General features: G+C 34.3%; 1 protein-coding gene across 3 annotated transcripts in view; it reads right to left on the reverse strand.

Moving 5' to 3' along the window:
- Positions 1-22,790, reverse strand: part of Eml4 (EMAP like 4) — a 141,258-nt gene that overhangs the window by 69,399 nt on the left and 49,069 nt on the right. For all 3 annotated transcript variants that reach the window (XM_047522990.1, XM_047522991.1, XM_047522989.1), the window contains exons 2-3: positions 11,338-11,520; positions 2,528-2,657 (exon numbers count right to left, since the gene is read on the reverse strand). In XM_047522990.1, the coding sequence (XP_047378946.1) occupies positions 2,528-2,657; positions 11,338-11,520 (313 nt within the window). The remainder of the gene's footprint in view (positions 1-2,527; positions 2,658-11,337; positions 11,521-22,790) is intronic.

The raw sequence follows: 22,790 nt of genomic DNA on the forward strand, positions 1-22,790 counted from the left end.
ATATCCTGTAAAGACTGCCCTTTCTGTTCTGACAGAAATCATCTCAACTAGATGTTGCCATCTAGGAAGATTTGGGGAGGGGGGGTGCAATGAAAACCTACCAAATGAGAGGATTAGTGATGCTTTCCATTACCTATGAAAACAAACTAATGCCCTAGACAAATTAAAAGTTCATGTTTAATAGGTTATTTCCTAATTTCTCTATAAATACCTGCTTCTGTCTATGGAGTTTTGTTTAGTTCTAGTGTAGGGGACTCAATCCAGGACCCTACACATGCTGCGCAAGTGCTCTACCACAGTTCCATCTTCAGATCCCTTCAAATCAGTTTTAATCTTAGCAAAGGTTTATTTTTTCTCAAACCTGCTGATGTCAATAGTTGTTATTTTAATTATGTAAGTTAATTAAATACAAAGAAAATAGACAAAATACACATAGAAAAAAGAATTATAAGTTCTATGAAAACTAAGTTGAATGTTCTAGAAAGATTAAAAGTTACCAAAAAAACTGTTATTAAATTGGAGTGAGAATTTTAAACATAAGAGAAATAGAGATGGATTCTATCATACTGTTTTGTCATATTTTAAAAATTTATTCCTCTGCCTTTATAAATGAAACTAAAAATTATGAAAAGTTATTTATGGTCATTATTTTATTGACAGTCAACAAGGAATTTAATCAGAGATGCATCCTAAGATGGGGGTGGGAGGTCTTTTTATTAAAAAGAAAACCTGAAAAATGAATACATATGAATGTAAGTTAAAATGTTTAAGGTATTTATGTATAAATTTTTAAAATTTCACACTTCGATTCTTTATTAATGAAACACTTTTCATTCCTAACCATACCAGATAAGAGTACTTGTATGACACTCTTGGCCATATTACAAAGCAGATGGAATCAAGGCTCTTATTCCAGTATTGAAAAAGTAGAAAACTATCAACTACTTACAGTTCTTAAACAAAGGCTATTTTGAAATTTTACTATTAAGTACATAATCTATAAGGAAGTACATTCCAAGAATACTTTTTAATGTACGTATTATCCACAATTTAACTAGCACATTGTAATAGTTTAAAATGTTATTTGACAGTGACATTTCTTAATCTGATTCAGTTCTGATACCTTTTGGCCTCACAGAGGCCACTGACTTTCTACTTCATGTTTAATTTTTTTAAAAGTATATACTAAAAAATAAATATTTACCTCAAAAGCATCAGATTATCTTTGAAATTTAAAAAACTAGATTAGAAATTACCTTTTTCTTGGTTTTCTAACTATCCTAAATACATGGGCCACTACTATTAAGTGGGACCAGTATAACTAAAAGAGATATTCTTTCTGGGATTTTTTTTTTTTTTTTTTTTTTTTTTTTTTGGTACCAGGGGTTACTTAAAAGCAAAATAAAGAATCCCAGTACTATAAAGTAACAAAATCAGCTGGTCTTAGATCACTGAATTCCTACTGTGCATAACTGGATCACTATACAGCATAGTACAACAGCTATGTATGAAAATGGGCTGAATGCAAACTGTTAACAGCTACAACATAGAAATTTATTAATATTTCTACTATGAATTTTTCTCCTAAAAATGGGCAGGTAACAAAGTTTAGCATCCTTATAAGAGCTAAGTCTAGATTCTGTCATAATGATTTCAACAATTAAATTCTAGAAGAAATTTTTTAAAGGACTTAAGATCTTGTTATTTCATTAAGACTCCTTTAGCTACCTGTTTGGTTAAACATCTATAATTCCACATTATGAAAAATTCAGTCACTGGTACATCTCCCATCGAAATATTGTTACACATTATTCTATTGCTTAAGGTTTTTCTTCATGCATTCTTTGAAGAAAACATTTAAGATTAGACCACTCATCTTCTATGGTCTCTCCAAACTACATGGAATAATTTGCTAGGAATTTTTAAAAAGGGGAAAGTCCTCTAAGCAATTTTATTGGAATAATAAATTCAATTGATTGATGAAAAACATATAGAATTCAAATCTATAATATACTAAAACTGTTATATTGCAGTAATTCCACAACCTTCCTGACCACCATCCCCCAACATACAGACACAGACACAAATAGGCACACAATACAATATTACAATATTTTTAATTAAATCTTAATTTTATAAAGAAAAAAGTTATTAACCTAATGCAGACATAAATCAAAGATTCTATTTTCCCCTTAAAATGTTTTATTAAATATATCACTTGCTAAGGAAATTTCACTTACATAATTTCATTAGAGATATTTACCAATAAATTCTTCCTGAAAAAATTAAAAAGGAACCAGAAAATGAAATTGTTCTCTTTCCTTAGGAAGAAACAAGTTTCCTTGACAGATAATGATGAATGTAAATTCAGTGTGCATAGATTAGATGTCTCATTCACAATTAAAGAATTCAAAGGACATGCTCACTTGAATTCCAAACAGCTCTATTTCATATTTTTTTAAAAAGGAGACTTACTTATCACACACAATTTTGCAATTTTTTTTCTTTTTCCTTTATAAATGGGTACCTTTTAGCAGCAGATGAGAGAGTCTCTTTTCTTGCAATTGAAACAGAACTGGTGTGACTTGTTTTTCTGTTTGCACCACTTCCATTGGTTATACAGGACATGGAAATAGCTTCTCGAAGACTCGGCTGGCCTAAAAAACAAAACAAAACAAAACAAAACAAACTCATATCAAACTTCAAAATATTCCTCAAAGATCAGTTTTAAAAATTAAGTCCATTAGTGTTCAGAACCAGTGAGCAGACTGCCTCACTTGGTATATAGGATAGGGCATTATTTTCACAAGATTTAATCCCATCAAAACAGACCCATAGAGAAAGACATGCTGAGTTGCCAAAATGCAGCTCAGCTCATTTTTCTTTCCTTTTTGCAATGCTGGAATGATGCTCATTCTCTTAGCCAAATGGTTTGCTTACTAGGCACAGCAGCTTTAAAGCACATGATTCAAGGTTGGGTCTCAAGTAAACCACAATTCCCCACATCATCAATCTTCAGATAAAATTCAAGTTTGTTGAAATATATTTTAAATCCTAAAAAATCATAATGTCAAATCTTAGAATGCTGTTTCACATAAAAAGTAAAAGTATATAAAGTGACCTGTTATAGAGCAGAACAAAAGGACTAAATGTATGGTGGGTAGGTTGGTGTGATTAGGATGAGTCAAAGTCATAAGATAGTCAAGGTCTATTGACAGTCAAATGTATTTAAAAAATTAGAAACAGAATACTTTTGAATTTCTCGACTCAGTTTTCTCACATGCATTTATGTAAAATCTAATTTTTTGATTTGACTTATCTCATGTTTGCTTTTCTTCACGAAAGCACAAAAAGCATAAAATTACATACAGGAACTAAAATATTTAGCACTCTACAGTGGTAAATACACTGCATGGCAGTGTAACACTGCTCTTTTGACAATAAGCCATTGAGTTTTACTTGTATCACAATTACCTAAGGTGCATCCTTAATATATAGGCTCCTAGATTCTACCTCAGATTGAAGGAATCAGAACAGAGGAAGGGAAGACCTACAGCATTTACTTTTTGAAACTTCTCATAAAAAATCTCACATATAATAACCCCCAAACCCCAAATGCTAATAATAATGGTCATTAGATCTAGTTTTAGTGTGCTAAATAAGTGATTTCTTGTATCAATGACTCCTCCCACCCCCTGCCATGATAAAATACTTATAACATAAAAATTCCATTTTTACCATTTAATAATATACAATTCATTTAGTATATACACAATGTGGTTCAACCACCTCTACTATCAACTTCCAGAACATTTTTATCACTCCAAATAGAAACCCTGTACCCACTAAGCCCCCATCACCCATCATTCCTTTCTTCCTCTCTCAAGCCCCTGTCAGCTATTAATCTACTTAGTTTCCACAGATCTGCCTTTTCTGGATAATTTCTATACATGGAATTATACAATATTTTGTGTTTGGCTTCTTCTGTACACTGTGTTTTCTGGGTTCACACGTTTCATCATATATGAATACTTCACTTTATGGCTCAATGATATCTCATTGTATGAATATACCCATTTTGTTTATCCATTCTTCTGCTGATGAACATCTGGATCTTCTAGCTTTTGGTTAGTGTTAATACTGCCACCATGAACACTTGTGTACAAGATGTCATTTGAACTTTTTTTTCAATTCTTTTGAATATATATCTAGGAGTGAAATTATTAGGTCATATGATTGCTCTGTTTTATTTTATTTTTGGCACTAGGGAACTGAACCCAGGGGTGTTTTACCACTAAAACTACACTGCAAGTCCTTTTTATTTTTTATTTTGAGACAGTCTCACTAAATTGCTATGGCTGACCTTGAACTTGTGATCCTCCTACCTCAATCACTAAGTCATTGAGATTACAGGCATGTGCCACCATAATCAGCAATTTATTTTATATTTAACTTAGCCACAGTAGCTGCATCATTTACAATACCACCAGCAATGTATGAGGGTTCCAATTTCACCAAGTCTTGCTGACACTTGCCACTTTCAATTTTTTAAAAAAATCACAGCCACTTCAGGGAGTATCAAGCGTTATAACTTTTGCTCTATGAATTCTATTGTTTGCCTATGCTCTACTTCATTTATTTTTGTTATAATTTTATTATTTCCACCCCTCTGTGGTTTGGGGGTTTCGTTTTTTCTTCCTTAGTTCCCTAAGATGTAGAATTGGTTTATTGATTTGAGATTTCTTTTTCTCTTCCATTTTTTTAAAATGCTGGGGATTAAATCCAGGGTCTTGTACCCACTGAACTATACTCCCAGGCTTTCTTTATTTATGTAGGCATTTACTGTGATCAATTTTCCTCATAGCACTACTTTGGCTATACCAACAATTTTTGATATATGACCTTTTCTTTTTATTACACAAAACCCATTAGCCACTATAGAAATGTAAACATATACATATACCCAAGCCTGTAATTCACTTCCATTTCTCTTTCAATGCCTCAAGCTTCATCTTAAAAGAGAGCCATACTCTTGTTAGGATAGAGTTATAAACAAAACAACAAAACAGAGAAAAGAGTAAGTATTGGCAAGGATTTGGAGAAATTAGAACCTTATGAACTACTATTAAGAATGTAAAATGATACAGTCATTGTAGGACACAGTATGGTGGCTTCACAAACAAATATACAATAATTTCATATTTGGTATATATCCAAGAGATTTGAAATCAGGGACTCAAGCAGATTTGTGCGCTAATAAACAAAAAAGCATTATGCATAGTAACTAAAAGGGACAAAGAAATGTCCAATGATGGATGAGTATATAATAGAATGTGCTGTGTACATACAGTGCAATATTAGTCTTGAAAAGAAATAAAATTGTGCCAGGCATGGTGGTGCATTCTCGTAATCCCAGAGAACTCGGGAGGCTGAGGCAGAAGGATTGCAAGTTTCAGGCCAGTCTCAGCAACTTAGCAAGACAAAGGGCTAGGGAAGTAACTCAGTTATAAAGTGCCCTAAATTCAATCCCCAATACAAATAATAATAATAATAATAATAATAATAATAATAATAATAATAGAAAGGAAAAAGAAAATTCTTAGCAAGACATCAAAAATCTTTTGCAACAGGCCCTACCTACCTAGGCTCATTTCACAACACCCCCAATCTAACACCCTGTGCCTATTTATTCTAAACTCCTAAAAGAAGTACTTTTACTCTCACACTTTCACACTTGGATGGGCCTTCTCTCAAGCATATGCTTAGTCACCACTGCTTGACTAAACTAACACATATTCATTATTCACCCACTCATTAAATATTTACTCGGAACTTACTATGATCCTAGCCATGTCTGTACAAAGCAGTCACTAACATCACACAGTTCAAAATCTTGCAAGAGAAGCACATGAACATGTACAGTAACAAAGTGATATATCAATGGGATATCGTGGAAATACAAAAAAAGCACATATAATTTTGAAAGGATGTTTAAGGATGCAGAGCTCAAGCAAGGTTTCCAAGGAGAAATATAGAATGAAGTCTTAAAGGACAAGTAAGAAATGGCCAGCTGAAAGGTAGCTGATAAGATACCAGGATCCTATTCTAGTATGTGTAAAGGAAGAGAAAGAATGGAAGAGCAAAGTACAAAGCGGGTGTGTGTGTATGCATGTGTGGTACTAGGTGGGCAGAGGTGGGTGGAGAAGATTGAAACAAACAAACAAAAAAACTCTATGGTAGGGCTAGAATACAGAACAAGAGAGGGTAGTGTCTGGATAGGGAAGGCAAGTAGGATTAGATCACAGAGACTTTGTGTGTGGAGACTCACTAAAAGGTTTTAAGTTGAAAAAAGACTTAGTTCAATTTGTGTTACAGTGCTTATGTGAATGCATTTCAGGGCACTGGTTCAAGAATAAGGTGATGGGGGCCTGAAACAAGAGCTGGTGAACATAAATACAAAGGAGTAGCAGTTTTAAGATATATGTAGGACTTAAAAGATGACTTCAGTTTTTGGACATGCTCTCAGTTATAAAGTTTGAAGGACATAAGTGGACCAATCTAGTAAACAGATAATTCCAACGTACAGATGTCTAGATTACAGGTATTTGATAAATGGTACCAGTAAGTAGCTTTTAAGACCATGAAGATAAAATGAGTGATGTCACCTTCAGCAAAGAACCTTCAATACCAGTTTAAGCATTTATCTAGGTGCTTTATTAATACTAAATAATACAGCTTTATAATTATCAATGTGTCTTCTTACTTTACCTCAGTTTCTTTGGAAACAGATAAAAAACTTAAAATTTTTTTAATTTGCAGTACCTAAAGCAGAGACTAGTATTCTGAAAAGATGATACAAGTTTCCATCAATAAGTGGTCCAGAGTAGTATTAATTATCAAGCACTTACTATGTGCTAGGTATTATCCTAAATATTTTATAACTGTAATCTCCTTTAATCTTCTTCACTGCAAGCCTAAAAGGGATTTGCTATCATCATCAGTTTTACTGACTAAGAAAATAAGTTGAGAGAGATTAATTTAGCATGCCCAAGGTTACACTGTAGTAGGCAATGCAATGAAGATTTAAGTCTAGGTACAATGACTGGTAAGAAGAGAGAAGGAATAATTCAGTCATCTAAGTTGTGTCAGGATAATGAATAGGAATCTGTTCTGGTTAGGATCTAAAATGTTACCCCCTAAGTTAAAGGCTTGGTCCCCATGTCTTTTGAGATAGAGCCTCTGGAAGATGACTGGATCAGGAAGGCTCTACTTCATCAATTGACTGGACGCCATGAGGTGAGCAGCTTTGCTCCACCTCACATTCCCTGACATAATGTTCTGCCTCACCACAGGCCCAGAAACAATGGAGACAAGTGACCATAGGCTGAAACCTCTAACACTGTGACCCAAAATAAACCTTCCCTCTTTTAAGCTGTTTATCTCAGGCATTTTGTCAGGGGCAGAGTTAACTAACAAAGAATTCATTAGGGTAGGAGGAAGGAAATTTTAAGTAGAGAATAGCGCTAAATCATCAAGATCCTCAGATACTTAAATAAATAACAAAATAAGATCAAAAAGATTTTCATGGTCACTTTCAATCCTACAGTTAAATTTGAGGTAACTCTTAGTACTAAGAATCTTTGATATTTGGATAAATATCAAATATCTATTCAGGGTAGAAGAAACATAAGCAAAGCAAAAGCAGTAAATTAAAAAGAATTGTGAATGAAAGTTTATTTTGTAGTTGAGAAGTCTAAAGTGTATCCTTTGAAAACTAAAATATTAGAAACTTAACTGGGAAGAATTAGCACAAAAATGATTATTGCAGTTACATAAGTTTATAACTATAATGCATCATTAGCTTTGTGTGGGACCCCTATATATGTACATTTTCCCTTTCCTATTCCCACTTCATTAGAGCCTGGGCATTATAAAACTGAACAATATAAACCTCTCAGAGATTAGCCTATAACCCTGTTTCAGAACATATCACATTAGCATGTTTATAAGAATAGTAGTCAAAATAAACATGAAGTAGAATTTTAGAATAAAATGAAAGAGATTTAACATCTCTTTATTTAGTAAGAATTAGGTTGGCACTACATGAAAATTAAAAGTCCCAATGTTATAGCTTCATGTAGCCCTGTGGCTCCAAAAGTAGATAATTCTCTACTGATAAGTCATTAAAACAAATCTTAGCTCACTTTACAAAGGAATCATAATAAGGACAAACAACAACTTGCAAAAAAGTTCCTGGGAAAAAGGAACTATAGCTATTTAACTGTATTCATATTTTATGATACTGAGAAGTAGGTCTAAGTAACTGAGATGTCATACAAAATGTTGTGTACCTGCTGAAATTTTGAAAAAGCAGTTCAACATTACAAATTATCAGGGAAATATAAATCAAAATGAGCAAAACAGCAATGAGGTAACATCTTACCCAGTTAGATGGCTATTATCAAAAGACCAAAAATAACAGATGCTGGTAAGAATGCATAGGAAGGGAAACTCTCAAACATTATTGGTGAAAATTAGTACAGACATTATGGAAAACAATATGGTGATTCCTCAACAAAACTGCCACACAAGCTGAGTACGGTGGTGCATGCCTGTAATTAATCCCACCTATAATCCTAGCTGCTAGGGGGGCTGAGACAAGAGGATCTTGAGTTCAAAGTCAGCTTCAGCAACAACGAGGTGCTAAGCAACTCAGTGAGACCCTGTCTCTAAATAAAATACAAAATAGGGCTAGAGATGTGGCTCAGTGGTCAAGTGCCTCTGAGTTCAATACCCAGTACCAAAAAAAAAAAAAAAACAAAACCAAAAAACTGCCACACAATCCAGCAGTTCCACTTACAAGTATATGTCCAAAGGAAATGAAATCCAGAAGTTGAAAAAAACAGCCAAAATATGGAATCAAACTAGGGGTATATTGATGCAGTGTGTGTCGTGTGTGTGTATATACATACGTGTGCATGTGTATATGTGTGTGTATACACACACACACACACACACACACACACATGCTGGAATAATATTCAGGCATAAAAAAAAATTAAATTCTTTTCTTTGCAGCAACACGGATGGAACTGGGAAACATTATTTTAAAGTGAAATTAGTCAGACACAGAAAGATACCCCATGTTCTTACATATATGTGGAAACTTAAAAAGTTCATCTCAAAGAAATAGAGAATAGAACAGTGGTTACCAGAACCTGGGAAGAGCATGGGGAGGGATAGTGGGAGGGTGGTTAGTAGGTACAGTGGTGCAGCTGGGTTGGTGGAATGTTTTAATGCATAGGAGGATAAATATGGTGAACAACAATTAACTGAATGTTTCAAAATAGCTACTAGGCTCAAAAATTAAAACTGACTCCCAATTCAATATTCTCTTCTAGCTACTACCATCAAACAAGTTTCTTAAGAGAGGCTATATTTACTGCTCTCAATTCCACAATTCTCAATTGCAGTTTCTCAAAACACCAGAATTTGATTTTCAATTCTATTACTCCACTAAAATTGTTCTTTCAAGATGTTTCTAATACTATAAATGCCAAATCAAATGGTCACTTCTAAGTCTTTATTTGACCTCTCTATAGCAGCTGGCAACATGAAACACCCTCCTATGTTGAAATGTTGGAGCTTCCAAATGGAACTATGCTGGTGGGCTTTCTTTTCATTTTACATCCTTTATTACATCAACTCTCATCCATAAGCTGAACAGGTCCAAATTCTTCTTGCTAGTGAAGCTCTAATATGTGCACTAGACCTTTAATTTAGTTATCTATATGTACATATTCATATATGTACATATTCATACACCAAGTATACCTCAAACTCAACATTCAAAAAAAGAATTCATAATCTTTCTTCCAAATCTCTTTCTCTTATCTGATTAACTCATCTTTTATCTAGCTAGAATTTGGGAGTTACATGAGACTCCTCCCTAGGTTAATAATTTATACTTGGCTTATTGCAGTAGGTAAGCCAATTCAAATCCTCACTTTCCCATTGCTGAAATGAGGGCAATCATGCCACTCCCCATCTAACTTACCTAGAAATCAACAAGAGATGTGAAATATGTTTAAATGTGTGATTAAATCTGAAATAATTTAAAATTCTTTCTTGATGCTTAAAGAAAGAAAAAAGTTAAATGTGGTGCAAACTTAGAGCAACAGGATCCTAAGGACTGTTTCTTTCAACCTTGAAAGCTCACAATATCTGCAAGTTTAAAATCCCACTGTTGGGGCTGGGGAGATAGCTCAGTCGGTAAAGTGCTTGCCTTGTAAGCACAAGGCCCTGGGTTCGATCCCTAGCACCCAAAAAAAAAAAAAAAAAAAAAAAAAAAAAAAAAAAAAAAAAAAAAAAAAAAAAAAAAAAAAATCCCACTGTATTGGGGTTGGCAATAAGTATCATTGCTTAAATTAATTTCTTCAGAATTATTATTATTTATTTATTTATTACTGAACAAATGACCACAGGAGGCTTAGAATACAGCTATTTAAACTATAATCATTTAAAATCATGTTTCTGTAATGATAAAAGGATGATTTCTACATATATATGAACATATGAACATCTAATTGTTATGTTTAAGACAGAAAGGGAGACACAAAAAGATTTGGTTCTTTTTTGCGGCGAGGGAGGGGTACCAGGAATTGAACTCAACCACTGAGCCACATCCCCAGCCCTATTTCATATTTTATTTAGAGATAAGGTCTCACTGAGTTCTTAGAGCCTAGCTTTTTGCGAAGGCTGCTTTGAATTTGGCTATCCTTCTGCCTCTGTCTCCTGAGCCACTGGGATTACAGGCATGTACCTGGCCAAGATTCAATTCTTGTCCTCTATAAATTTATTATCTAGTTGGAAGATGCTAACTTCACAGAAACAGTATGCCATAAAAGCATGTAAATATGATCAGTACTGTTACACAAAAATTTCCAATTTAAAATAATAAAGACAAATAATAAGACAAAGCCGACCATGGTGGCACATGCCTGTAATCCGGGGGCTGAAGCAGGAGGATCACAAGTTCAAAGCCAGCCTCAGAAACTAACTGAGGCCATAAGCAATTTAGCAAGGCCCCACCTCAAAATAAAAAATAAAAAGGGCTGGGGATGTGACACAGCAGTCAAGCACCCCTGGGTTCAATCCCTGGCACCCAAAAAAATAATAAATAAAATAACAGACTAAAGTTGAAGAATTCTTGGGGAAAAGAAACAAATATAATCACAGGTAATGCAAAAGAGAAAAGAGTTTATCTTCCCAATTTTAATTTTCAAAGAAAATGTTGCATAAAGCAAGACTCTCCCTACTTAACAACCCCTTACTTACCTTTACTGGGGACTGATTTTTTCACTGAGGCCACATGATCTTCAGAGATTGCAAGACGCCTCAAAACATCAGCAAGAGCTGCCTTTAGCACAGTGATTTCATCTTCTTGTTGTTGAACTCGTAATTCAAGAGCTGAGAGGCGATCTTGAACATCAGAAGTACTTGCTGCAGAAATACTATCATCTAAAATATAAAATATTAAACATTTAAAAAGTAAACTCCTTGAGAAAGAATCTCTTTCTTATAAGAAAAACTATATCAAGTTAAGTTTGGTTTTTTTGGTTCTGTGAATTGAACCCAGAGGCAATTTTAACGATGAACTCCATTCCCAGTCCTTTTATTTTGAGACAAGGACTTTCTGAGTTCCTGCGAGTCTCCCTAAATTGCTAAAGCTGGCCTTGAACTTGAAATCTCCTGTATCAGCTTCCTGAGTCGCTGGGATCACAGACCACTGTGCCCAGCCCACGGTCTTTTAAAAAAGACAACAAAAATTAAAACAAGAACAACTCCATCACGTTTGCATAGATTTACTATACTGATTAACATCTGTAAAGATTTTCATAGTTATTTTAAATAATTTTACATAATAATAAAAGTTTTTAATTTGCCAAATAATTAAAATGATAAAAATCCTCCCCAAGGTCAATCTCCCCCATCTTTTGTGTGATACTGGGGATCAAAGCCAGGGCCTCCTACATATAAGGCAGGTCCTCCACCACTGAGTTATCCCTAACCCCAATTTTCCCTATTTTTATACTATCACCTTAGTTGGTTTTCTCACCAAAATGTTCCCTAAATATATCAAAATCTGAGTTTAAAAAAAAAAAACACAAAAAAAACCACACTATAACCTTAGCACTTAAAAACCAATTCTATCACCATTACATTACGAAGCAGTAAATAATATTCATGTTGAAGATCATGTAAGTCAACAGGCTTCCCAGTCATACATATATTTCCTCTGCCTTTAGTAGTATTTCAATGACAATCTGGTATTGAAGAAAGACTGGGTTTTATCTTTAACTGAGATGCCAAATTCAGATTCTGTATTAGTTATGCAATCTTAAAAGAAGTTACTTTGGCTCTCTTGGGCCTCAATGTTTTCACCTTTAAATGTGGGATTGCTATAAGAAGACATATACATAGTACAAAAGGCACAATTTGAGAGCTCTGGGCACATTTACTATACAAAGGAAGACAAAATCTATGAGATGCTTAAGAAAAGGACTGGTAAGAACAATTCAGTGTCTCACCTTTGAATTTTTATACTTGATGTCTTTTCTATTTCCATAGTAGTTCCCAAGCTCAATTCTAGCTGATCTATACTGTTAGACCATGGTCACTATTATTTCTACCCAAAATGCTTTTCTATTTTCTGTTTAATAGGAAGAAAAGCAGACTTCTCTGTTTTGTGAAGCAACACTTTTTTGGGTCCTATTTGGGCTGCCAATTTATGATGCCTCATACCCCCTTCTATCACCTCATAAGATGAGGTTGAATCAGATGAGGTAGCCTTTTTAAGTTAAGTTGGTATAAATATGACTATTATATCAATTTCAAATGGTTCAATATAATATTACCACAGCAGCAATCATGAGATATTAAGCCAAATGGAGACTTCTTGAATTTTCCAGAGTTAGAGGTGTAGCCCATTTTCCCTCTTGGTTCACTGAGAGGGTCACTATAAGGATGTAGCCCTAGGGCTGTCAGTAGTAAAGGAACTCCCAACTACCCTGAGTTTCAAGTCTAGCCTCTGAAACCTTGGGTCTTCTATGTTCAGAACCAGTCTAGTGGCTGGGCACTGTGGTGCCTGCCTGTAATCCCAGCAACTCAGGAGGCTGAGGCAGGAGAATTGCAAGTTCAAAGCCAGCCTCAGCAACTTAGTGAGGAGCTAAACAACTTGGAGAGAACTTGTCTCAAAATTTAAAAAGGTCTGGGGATGTGGCTTGGTGGTTAAGCATCCCTGGTGTGGGCGGGGGGAGTCTAGTATTATTCCCAGCTAATTATGTAATCTAATAAATTCACTCTTTATAAGTTATCACTCTTGTAAGCCAAAGGTTCTGATTAAGTCAGTTAACTATGTGAATATGCCTAAATTGTTCTCCACTTATGAAAGATGGGAAGCAGGGCATGGTGGTACATGCCTATAATCACAGTCACTCAGAAGGCTGAGGCAGGAAAATTGAAAGTTTGAGTTCTGCCTAGGCAACTGAGCAAAACCCTGACTCAAAATAAAAAATAAAAAGGGCTGGGGATCAGTGGTAGAGCACCCCTGGGTTCAATTCCCTGTGCCCACCCCTGAAATCTTTTGGGAAGGCAGCAGAGCCTAGTGTTAAGATTATCAGACTATAAAGTAAAGGTTATAATACTAGGTTAAGTACCAACTTAATGTTTACCTTTGGCAAGTCATTTAAGTTTTATGAACCCTGATTTTTTTTTCTTTTTAATGACTAAGGTTTTTATTTTGCTAAACATGAAAGGTGATTCTACTTGTAAAAATCCTACCACTAACTGACAGATACTGTGGCAGGACACAAGAAAATTTTTTCAAAGACTATAAATAAGCCACAAAGTTAACTATTAACAATGTCCTATGTCTGTATCATATCTTTCATATTTATTACCTCATCCCCTTCCTATACAATCTATATTTTATATTTGAGGAAATAGCTCAAGAAATTAAATAACTTGCCCAAGGTCACCAAACCAATCCTATGTAAAAGATTCAAACACAAGCCTCCTGACTCCCAATTTAAATGCCCTTTATTTCATTTCACACCATGTTGTAACGATAATCACAAGAAGATTAAGTAGATGTATCACAAAGTCACAGAAGGGGTTTAAACTATTGAACGATATAAACAGATTTTTATTTTAAAAAGGGGATTTTGGTTATTTTGTGAGAATGGACAGATATAGATTAAGAATAAATGCAAGGATCCCAGATGGGAGGCTACTGCAAAAGGTGATGGTGGCCTCAGGGTGAATGTGTCTATGTGTCTGTCCTGGACAAATATGTCTGCTACCTCAGTATAAGTATTATCAAAACACCACCCTCCTTCACTCACAAGTTCTTTAGTTAGGGTGATCAATTAAAGGATTACTTTCACTAAAGCAATAGCAAAGAAGTGAAAAGGAACACAGAAGTAGGTCTCTGCAATTTCTGATAAGATCTAAAATTCTATAATTCCTTCCTATCTAAATCTCAGTTCTTAACATTTTCAGGGGCATGAATCTGAGAATCCAGTAAAAGCTGTTGTAAGATAGTACATGAGCTCTGATGTTTCAACAAATAAATTGGCTAGATTCTTAATAGCTCTGTAACTGGTTTACTCACATTTAATCTCCTCGTGCTAATTAGTACTTGTCTCAGGTTTAGGATGATTAGATGAAAGAACACATGGTCCTGCCATATAGGTACATACTATTCCATAAGAATAGTAATACTATTCCATTAAGTTATTATTCCATAGTGATGTTCTTACTGCCTGTTGATTACTGCCACAAAATCAGAAATGGCCTGAAGTCCACAGAATACTATGTGACAAGAAAAAAGTAGGCATATAAGCTAAAATTCTGAAAGATCTGTAAGACAATTTAAGTGAAATAAGCAAACTGCAAAGCAACATATACTGAATGATTTATTAAAACAAACCCACATACATGCAATGAAAACACCTCTAAAAAAAATAAATAAATAAAGCATGCATGACTATAAGCCCAACTACCTGGAAGGCTGAAGCAGGAACATCACAAGTTTCTGTCCAGCCTAGGCAACTTAAACATAGAGAGATCCTGTCTCAGAAATTAAAAGGGCTGGAGATCTAACTCAGTGGTAGATTCAATACTCAGTACCACAAAAAGAAAAAAAGAAAAGTGAATAATAAAAAAAAAAAAAAATCAAAAACCTTCATATTGATATATGTATGTAATACACCCAGAAACAGCATATACTTCAAACTGGTAATTGGGTTGCCTCTGATTTGGAAGATAGGATTAAAAGGGTGAGAATAAAATGAAAATTTTGCCTTTCAGCTTAAATAACTCTATATTATTTGAATTCCAAAATAAAACGGCATCATGTGTTAACTATGCACTTCATTTAAGATAAAAGGCATTGTCTCTAAAGCTTGAGTTCTTAAGGTAACTTTTTACCAGGCACAGTGAAAACAAAAAACATACTTTAATAAAATGCAATTAACTTAAATTTGCATTCAGAAATTACTAAAGCTAGAACAAAGACTATCTTGAAGTCCAACAATCCTCATCATTTTATAGATAAGTAAGTAAACTAAGACTCTTGATAAATTAGGTGAGTCAAACAGCAAATTGAGGTTCGAACTTCTGCTGATGACTCTGTTCCACTGCTCTTTTTCCATTTTGAAAACTTCTCTTCCAATCCTAATATACCACATTCTCATTCACAATAAACATTTTAGGAGTACATCTGTACAGTGAATGGAATATATCCTTTTATACTCTTTTTTCTCTCTTTTTTTGGGGGGGAGGAGGAGGGGTGGTACTAGGAATTGAACCTAGGTGCTCTTTACCACTGAGCTACATCCCCAGTTCTTTTCATTTTTTAATTTGAGATAAGGGCTCACTAAATTACTTAGAGCCTCACTGAATTGCTGAGGCTGGCCTCAAGCTTTGGATCCTCCTGTGTCAACCTCCCAAGTCAGCTGGGATTACAGGCATACACACTGTGCCTGACTTACACTCCTTTTTTTAAATTCAAGTATATTCCTTCCCTTTCCTTATATAATTGTAGCCCCAAGTTTTGTTTTGCTCATTAGTTTCTAGCCTGAGGGTTAAAGTAAAAACAACAAATGAATTCTTAAGAGTTCTTAAACTAATGAGAAAAGAAAAGTGGAGGAAAGAAGAACTATGAATCTCTTATCCAGCAGTCTATTTACTGGCCTAAGTAAATTTCTTTTGTTAGAGGCATAAGCAAATTTACATATAACTTGTAAACTTTAATATTCGATATTACAGTTTTAAAAATATGACCACCAATCATTAACTGAATCATAGTTAACCTGTTTTCTCAATTGTCAAGAAATGTGTTGCCTTTACACAGATTAAATATACTCCATTCTAATCTAAATATCTAGAAGCTGGTAATCCAATATTGTATCAGAATGAGATATGCCTACACATTCCAACACCTTTTTAATCTTAAGGATTTTATGTAACTCTTTCTAAAATGAAATGCTGTACTTACTTTTTTCCCTAATAGAGGCATACAATTATAAGCATTTCTTGATGATTCAGTCTCCATTTCGACTATTAATTACTATGCTACAAGCACTATGATAAAATGATGCCCTAGAGGCTATTATATGTCTAATTAAATAACTGAATAACTGAACAGTTTCAAGTTTCTCTCTATTCCTTTTCTCCTTATCCCTTTGCAGTTAGGATTAACTTGACTGTCTATAACAATGCTCTCTTCCAATTTAATTTCCTGTATTATGGGACATTTGGTAACTAACCTTTTAAAATCATTTATATGAAGAGAAAAATAGTCTCTGAAAGGAGGACCTTTTCTATTTAAAAATCATACATGTATGTATACACGCACATGTACACATATGTACCTTTATATGTATATGTACACAATGCATGTACATGTGAGCACATATATACACACACATATAAATAGCATGAATAAGTATGCAATTTTAAAAAACTGGAGATAAATAAAGAAACCAGCATGTACTAGTGCCCACTCCATGCTAGGCACTGTAACAGACACTATGTAATCTTATTTAAGTCTATCGATCATTCCATAAATTAAGCAGGAATATCCCTCTTTTACAAATAACTTACTGAAGGCTTGAGAAATAACTAAGTTGTGCAACCAGAAAGATGGAGAGCTGGGATCTAACCCAAGTTTGTCAGATCTAAAATTTAGCTCTTTTTCATGCCAGGCTACGTAGTACATATTTTGTACATAGTACATAGTACATAGCACATGGTTGTATCATCTCCTTATTTTTAATGATGAAATAATTTCTCATTTACTTTTTGCCTGTTGGATAGATTTCAGATTGATACAGCTGTTCCATTATCTTTAGATAAATGAGACATTCAAATATAAAGGGTATGGTTTCTGGCTGTGGTTAAGATTGAGAACATATCCCTGTTCCACTTCTTCCCCTAACTGCGACAAAACATTCTGAAAAGAATGCATAAAACAATTATTTGAGATCTTGAAGAATAGATATTAACAAATAAATTGAAAAGGGAAATCAAACTTTGAAGAGTGACCATAAGGCAATGAGTTCCCATGCCTACATATTGTAGCTTATAGACTTTAGAATTGTTAAAAAACAACCAAACAACAACAACAACAAAAAACACCCTCCAGATAAAACCCTTTCTCTCTGGCCAGAAGACTGAAAAGGGGTGTGTGCGTGTGCTGCAGGACAGAGCACCTTTAACCTTCCCAGCCACACAAGTCCCAGCTATGAAACTGCACCACATGGCAGCAGTGGTGCTGAGAGCACAAGGGGCTCCCGTGTGTGCTCTATTTCTCTCACTGCTTTACCTTGATGTGGATAGCAACACAAGAAGGGAAAATCCCAGTTTTCTGGGACTGGAGGGAGATTAGAGAGGGGAAGGAGTTAGAGAGAGGGAGTCCTAGGCTCATCATCCAAGCTACACATACACAGAAACAAGTGGTATCAACACAGTAAAGGTTTTGAGAACTACAGACCAGCGGCCAAGACCCAAACTGGTCTACGTGCACATGCAAAACCAACAAAAACACCCCTGAAAAAGTTTTTTAAAACAAACTGACAATGGGTCCACAGTGCATAGAAAACCAGTCAGGAATTGTAGTCTGAATAGAGCTGACTAATCATTAACATTCTTCAGAAGATTTTAATAGGACCCAAAGTCTCATAGTTTAATATTCCAAATGTCCAAAAATAATCCAAAATTAACAAAGAACCAGGAACATCTAAGAAACACTCAAGGAAAAAGAGAATCAATAGCCACCAAACATGAAATGGCAGATACTGGCATTATCAGAGTCTTTTAAAGCAATTATCATAACCATGATCCACAACGGAAGGGCAAACATTCTTGAAATAAATGGAATAGAAGTCTCAGCAAAGAAATAAAAATTATAAAAAACTCAAGTGGAAATCTCATTTTTTTATTATTTAGAGAATACTTTATTACTTTCTGTAATCAAACCCATATAGATAAGACCTTACATATTTAATAGTGTTACTCCTATACAAATGGAAAAAAATTAATTTTAACATTTTTAGACCAATATGGCTGTTAGTTTCTGTACTCTGCTGACTCAAGATGGTAAACTGAGATACTCTGTCCAAACTTGCAAGCACAGTTGAAATTTCAAATTCAAATATATATATATATACATATATATATATATGTAGGTATTTGTGTATATATATAAATACACACATACATACATAAATAAAATGTGTGTGTCAGGGAAAGAAAGACAGACCGCAAATACCAAGACCCTGCCTCAAAACAAAAAATTAAAAAGAACTGAGGATGTAGCTCAGTGGTAAAGTGCCCCTGGGTTCAAGGGAAGGAAGGGGGGAGGAAGGGAGAGAACAAACCACTTCCCCACCAAAAAAAAAAAAAAAAAAAAAAAAACCTGCAAAGTTCTATTACTATTGTGATACCAGGCACCACTGTTTAAAATTAGCCTCTCAATCATAACCTGAAAAAATATTCTAGGGTAATATCATTAAAAATAGCTCTGACAAAGCACTGTCACTACTACATATCATAAAGTAGGTACAAGAGACTTTGCATTCACAGAGTTATGATACAGTACTGTCTTACATCTACATTGTTAGAGGATACAATTAAAAAGACATTATATGCAGGACACATTGGCATATGCTCTCAGGGGGTTGAGACAAGGGGATCTCAAGTTCGAGGCCAGCCTCAACAATTCAGCAAGGCCCTAAGCAACTTAGTGAGAACTTATATCAAAATTAAAAATTTTAAAAAGACTGGGGATGTAGCTCTATGTAAAGCACCCCTGGGTTCAATCCCCAGTACCAAAAGAAAAAGCATTATTTGAGACTTTGGTTCTACTTTTCCAGCGGAGGGTCGAAAGGATGGTACGACAAAGTTGTGTAAAGACATATACTTTCTTGGAGAGTATTTCCTTTACTTGCAGCACAGTTTTAAGTACTTATGCTCTTCATGAACATCAACTGAAAACCATTCTTTAAAAGCCAGGAAAAACACAACAAAACAACCACTGAATTCATACAAAAGTAACCTAAAGGTCAGATGGAAATTTCAGAACTGAAAAAATAGCAAATTTTTAAAAAAACACAGAGAGGCTCAATAACAAAAAAAAACAGAAAAGAACAGTGACCTTGAAGATAGGCTAACAGAAATGATTTACGGGAAGTAAAAAATATGAACACAGTCTCAGGTCTAATATATTTGTCACTTGAGACCCAAATGGAGAAGAGAAGATTCAGATGGGACATGAATAATGGCTGAACTTCCCAAGTTAAATTAAAATTTACAAATACATTTCAATTAGGTTTATGTTGAAACCCCTAATTCCACCACACAAATATAAAATCCAAGAACAGTAGATTAAAGAACTAAAGACAAAATTTAAAAATTCAAAAAATTTTAACAGTTATTTTCATATCCTACAGGTAGGGAAGAAAGAGAATTACCATTTAAACAGATTTTACTACATTAGAATTCAGAAGGCATGCACACTAAAAAGACATTAAAGACAGAGAGAGAGAAAGAGCGAGCTGGGTGTGGTGGCACATGCCAGTAATCCCCGTGGCTCAGGAGAGTAAGGCAGGAGGATTGCAAGTTCAAAGCCAACCTCAGCAACTCAGCAAGGCCCTAAGCAACTTAGTAGAACCTGTCTCTAAATAAAATACAAGGAAAAAAATGGGCTGGGGATGTGGCTCAGTGGTCAAGTGCCCCCAAGTACAATGCCTGGTCCCCCCCAAAAAAGAAAGCAAGCAATTCATGCACAGGGAAAAGATAGTTGTAGCATATATATTTGATAAGGGTTAGAATCCCAAATAAGAATTCCTACAAATGAAGTAAGACAAACGATCCAACAGAAAAAAGTTGGTAAAAGCCTTGAATAAACATCTCATTGAAAAGGAAACATAAATGGTCAATGGACAAATGAGGTTCAAGCACCTCATTAATAATTTTGGAAAGAAACATTACAACCATAGAAAACACTACTTAAATGCATACCAAGATTGGCAAAGGAAAAAAAAATTTAAGACTGACAGTATCATATGCTCCCAAAGATATGGAGTAACGTGAACTCTTGCATATATTACTAGTAAGGGGTCTCCTGTTTCAGTAACTTTAGAATAAAACAACTTGGTATTATCTAATAAAATTAAACATGCAAACATCCTATAGTCAAGCAATTCCATGCTCAGGTGTATACACCCTGACCCTACAGAAGGAGCCAGGTGACTTATTCTGTAAAGGGAGAGGTAATAAATATTTTAGGTCTTACAGACCATACAATCTTTGAAGGAACTACTCAGATGTGCCTTTTTACATAAAAACTGCTACAGACAGATATGCTAATAAAAGAATATGCTATGTTCCATTAAAACTTCACTTATGAAACAGGTATCCTGTCAAGCATATTTTCCCAATTTCTGCTCTGAGAAACTGGAGAATGTTCAAGCAAAAAAATTTTTAATTTTTGAAAATATTTGTTTGTGGTTGTAGATGGACAGCATGTCTTTGTTTATTTTTATGCAGTGCTAAGGATTAAACCCAGTGCCTCATATGCACCAGGCAAGTGCTCTGCCACTGGGCTTTGGCCCCAGTACCCAATTTTTTTTGTTTTTAAAAAAGGTAAAGAAATAACATTCAAGCAGCATAGTTCATCACAGAAACCCTGGAAATAAATTTCCATCAACTGTAAAACAGTTAAAGAAGTTGCGATATAAACAATGAAGACAATACTACAAAGGGCTAAAAATAAACTATGGCTATATGTAGCATTATGTATGAATCTCAGGACAATGTTGAGTGCAAAAATTCAGGTGAACTTTAATACGTAAAAGTAAATAATTTATTATTTAGAATAAAACTACAAAGAAATAATGGCATTATATACAAAGTTTTAGGACAATACTTATTTCTCGTCCCCTCCCTCAACTCTTTCCTGTACTGGGGATTGACTCCAAGAGCACTTTACCACTGAGCTATTTTCTTTTTAAATTTTTAATTTTCAAAGAGGGTCTTGCCCAGCATCAACAGTTATTTCTGATACTGTAGGGCAAGAGAAAAGATAGGAAGGTGTCCACAAATAATGGAATGTCTACAATTCAAACGAAGATCATATTACACTTTTGAGGGGGGTAAAATAAGCTGAGTGACATTTCTCTTGCACATAAGTGGATGGGGAATGTGGTAACTAAACAACATGCCTGATTAGCATTTTTGTTTTGAGAACAACAAAATGATTTTTTCAAATTATATTCCAAAAAGACAAAAAATCAAGTTGTACTTCCAAAGAATCCTAGGGTTTTGTGACACAAAAACAACTAAACCAGATGACCATTAGGATACTTTGCCTAATAATATGAACCTAAGATTAGTTGTTAATATGAAATAATAGTTCTTCATTTCAAAAAGATATATGATACGAGATAAAACACCATCCTGAGAACAATGTTAAAAATTATTTAAATGGTCTGATCTGTTCTTCCTAAAGCACAAGTTGAGACACTGGGGAGTTGTTATTGGATAGAATGGTAATGGCAGATTAGATTGGAACATTAGAGAAGTTATATGAGTGAAAAACCATGAGAAGCCAGTAACAAATAATATGCACTGTTCATAATTTTAGAACTGGTAATAGCCTTCAGAACTATAAATAGGGAACTGATCAAATAAATGATTACACTATGGAATACTAAGCTCTTAAAAATACTAGCTCTTAAAAAGGATGACATATATTTATAATCACAAATAAGTTGCTCAGGAATGACAACATACTGCGGAGAAAAAAGTTAGTGGGTAACATTTATACTCCAGTTTTATCTGAGTAGAACTAGGCAAACACACATGCACAAATATATTAAAAGATTGGGAGTGAGCCTCTTGAGAATTTTCTATCAAAAAGTCTTTCTAAACAAAAAAATATATATATTTTTTCAAATAAAAAAATTAACAAAGAAAAAAATTAGGCTACAATATAAATCTATTTAATAATGTACCTAAATTTATATGTGTTTGGTCAACTTAGAGATTTTTATGCATAGTGAATGAGAACATTTCTATAAAAATATAATTATTAGGATAATAAGAATATTCTCAGGCTAATGGAAGGCACAAAAATTTTAAAAATGCATTGAAATTTAAAAATTATTTCTAAAAAAAAAAAAACAAAGCCTACAACTGATTTGTCACACTAGTAAATTCAAGAA

The sequence above is a fragment of the Sciurus carolinensis genome, chromosome 13 (assembly GCF_902686445.1).
Source record: "Sciurus carolinensis chromosome 13, mSciCar1.2, whole genome shotgun sequence".
Taxonomy (NCBI): Eukaryota; Metazoa; Chordata; class Mammalia; order Rodentia; family Sciuridae; genus Sciurus; species Sciurus carolinensis.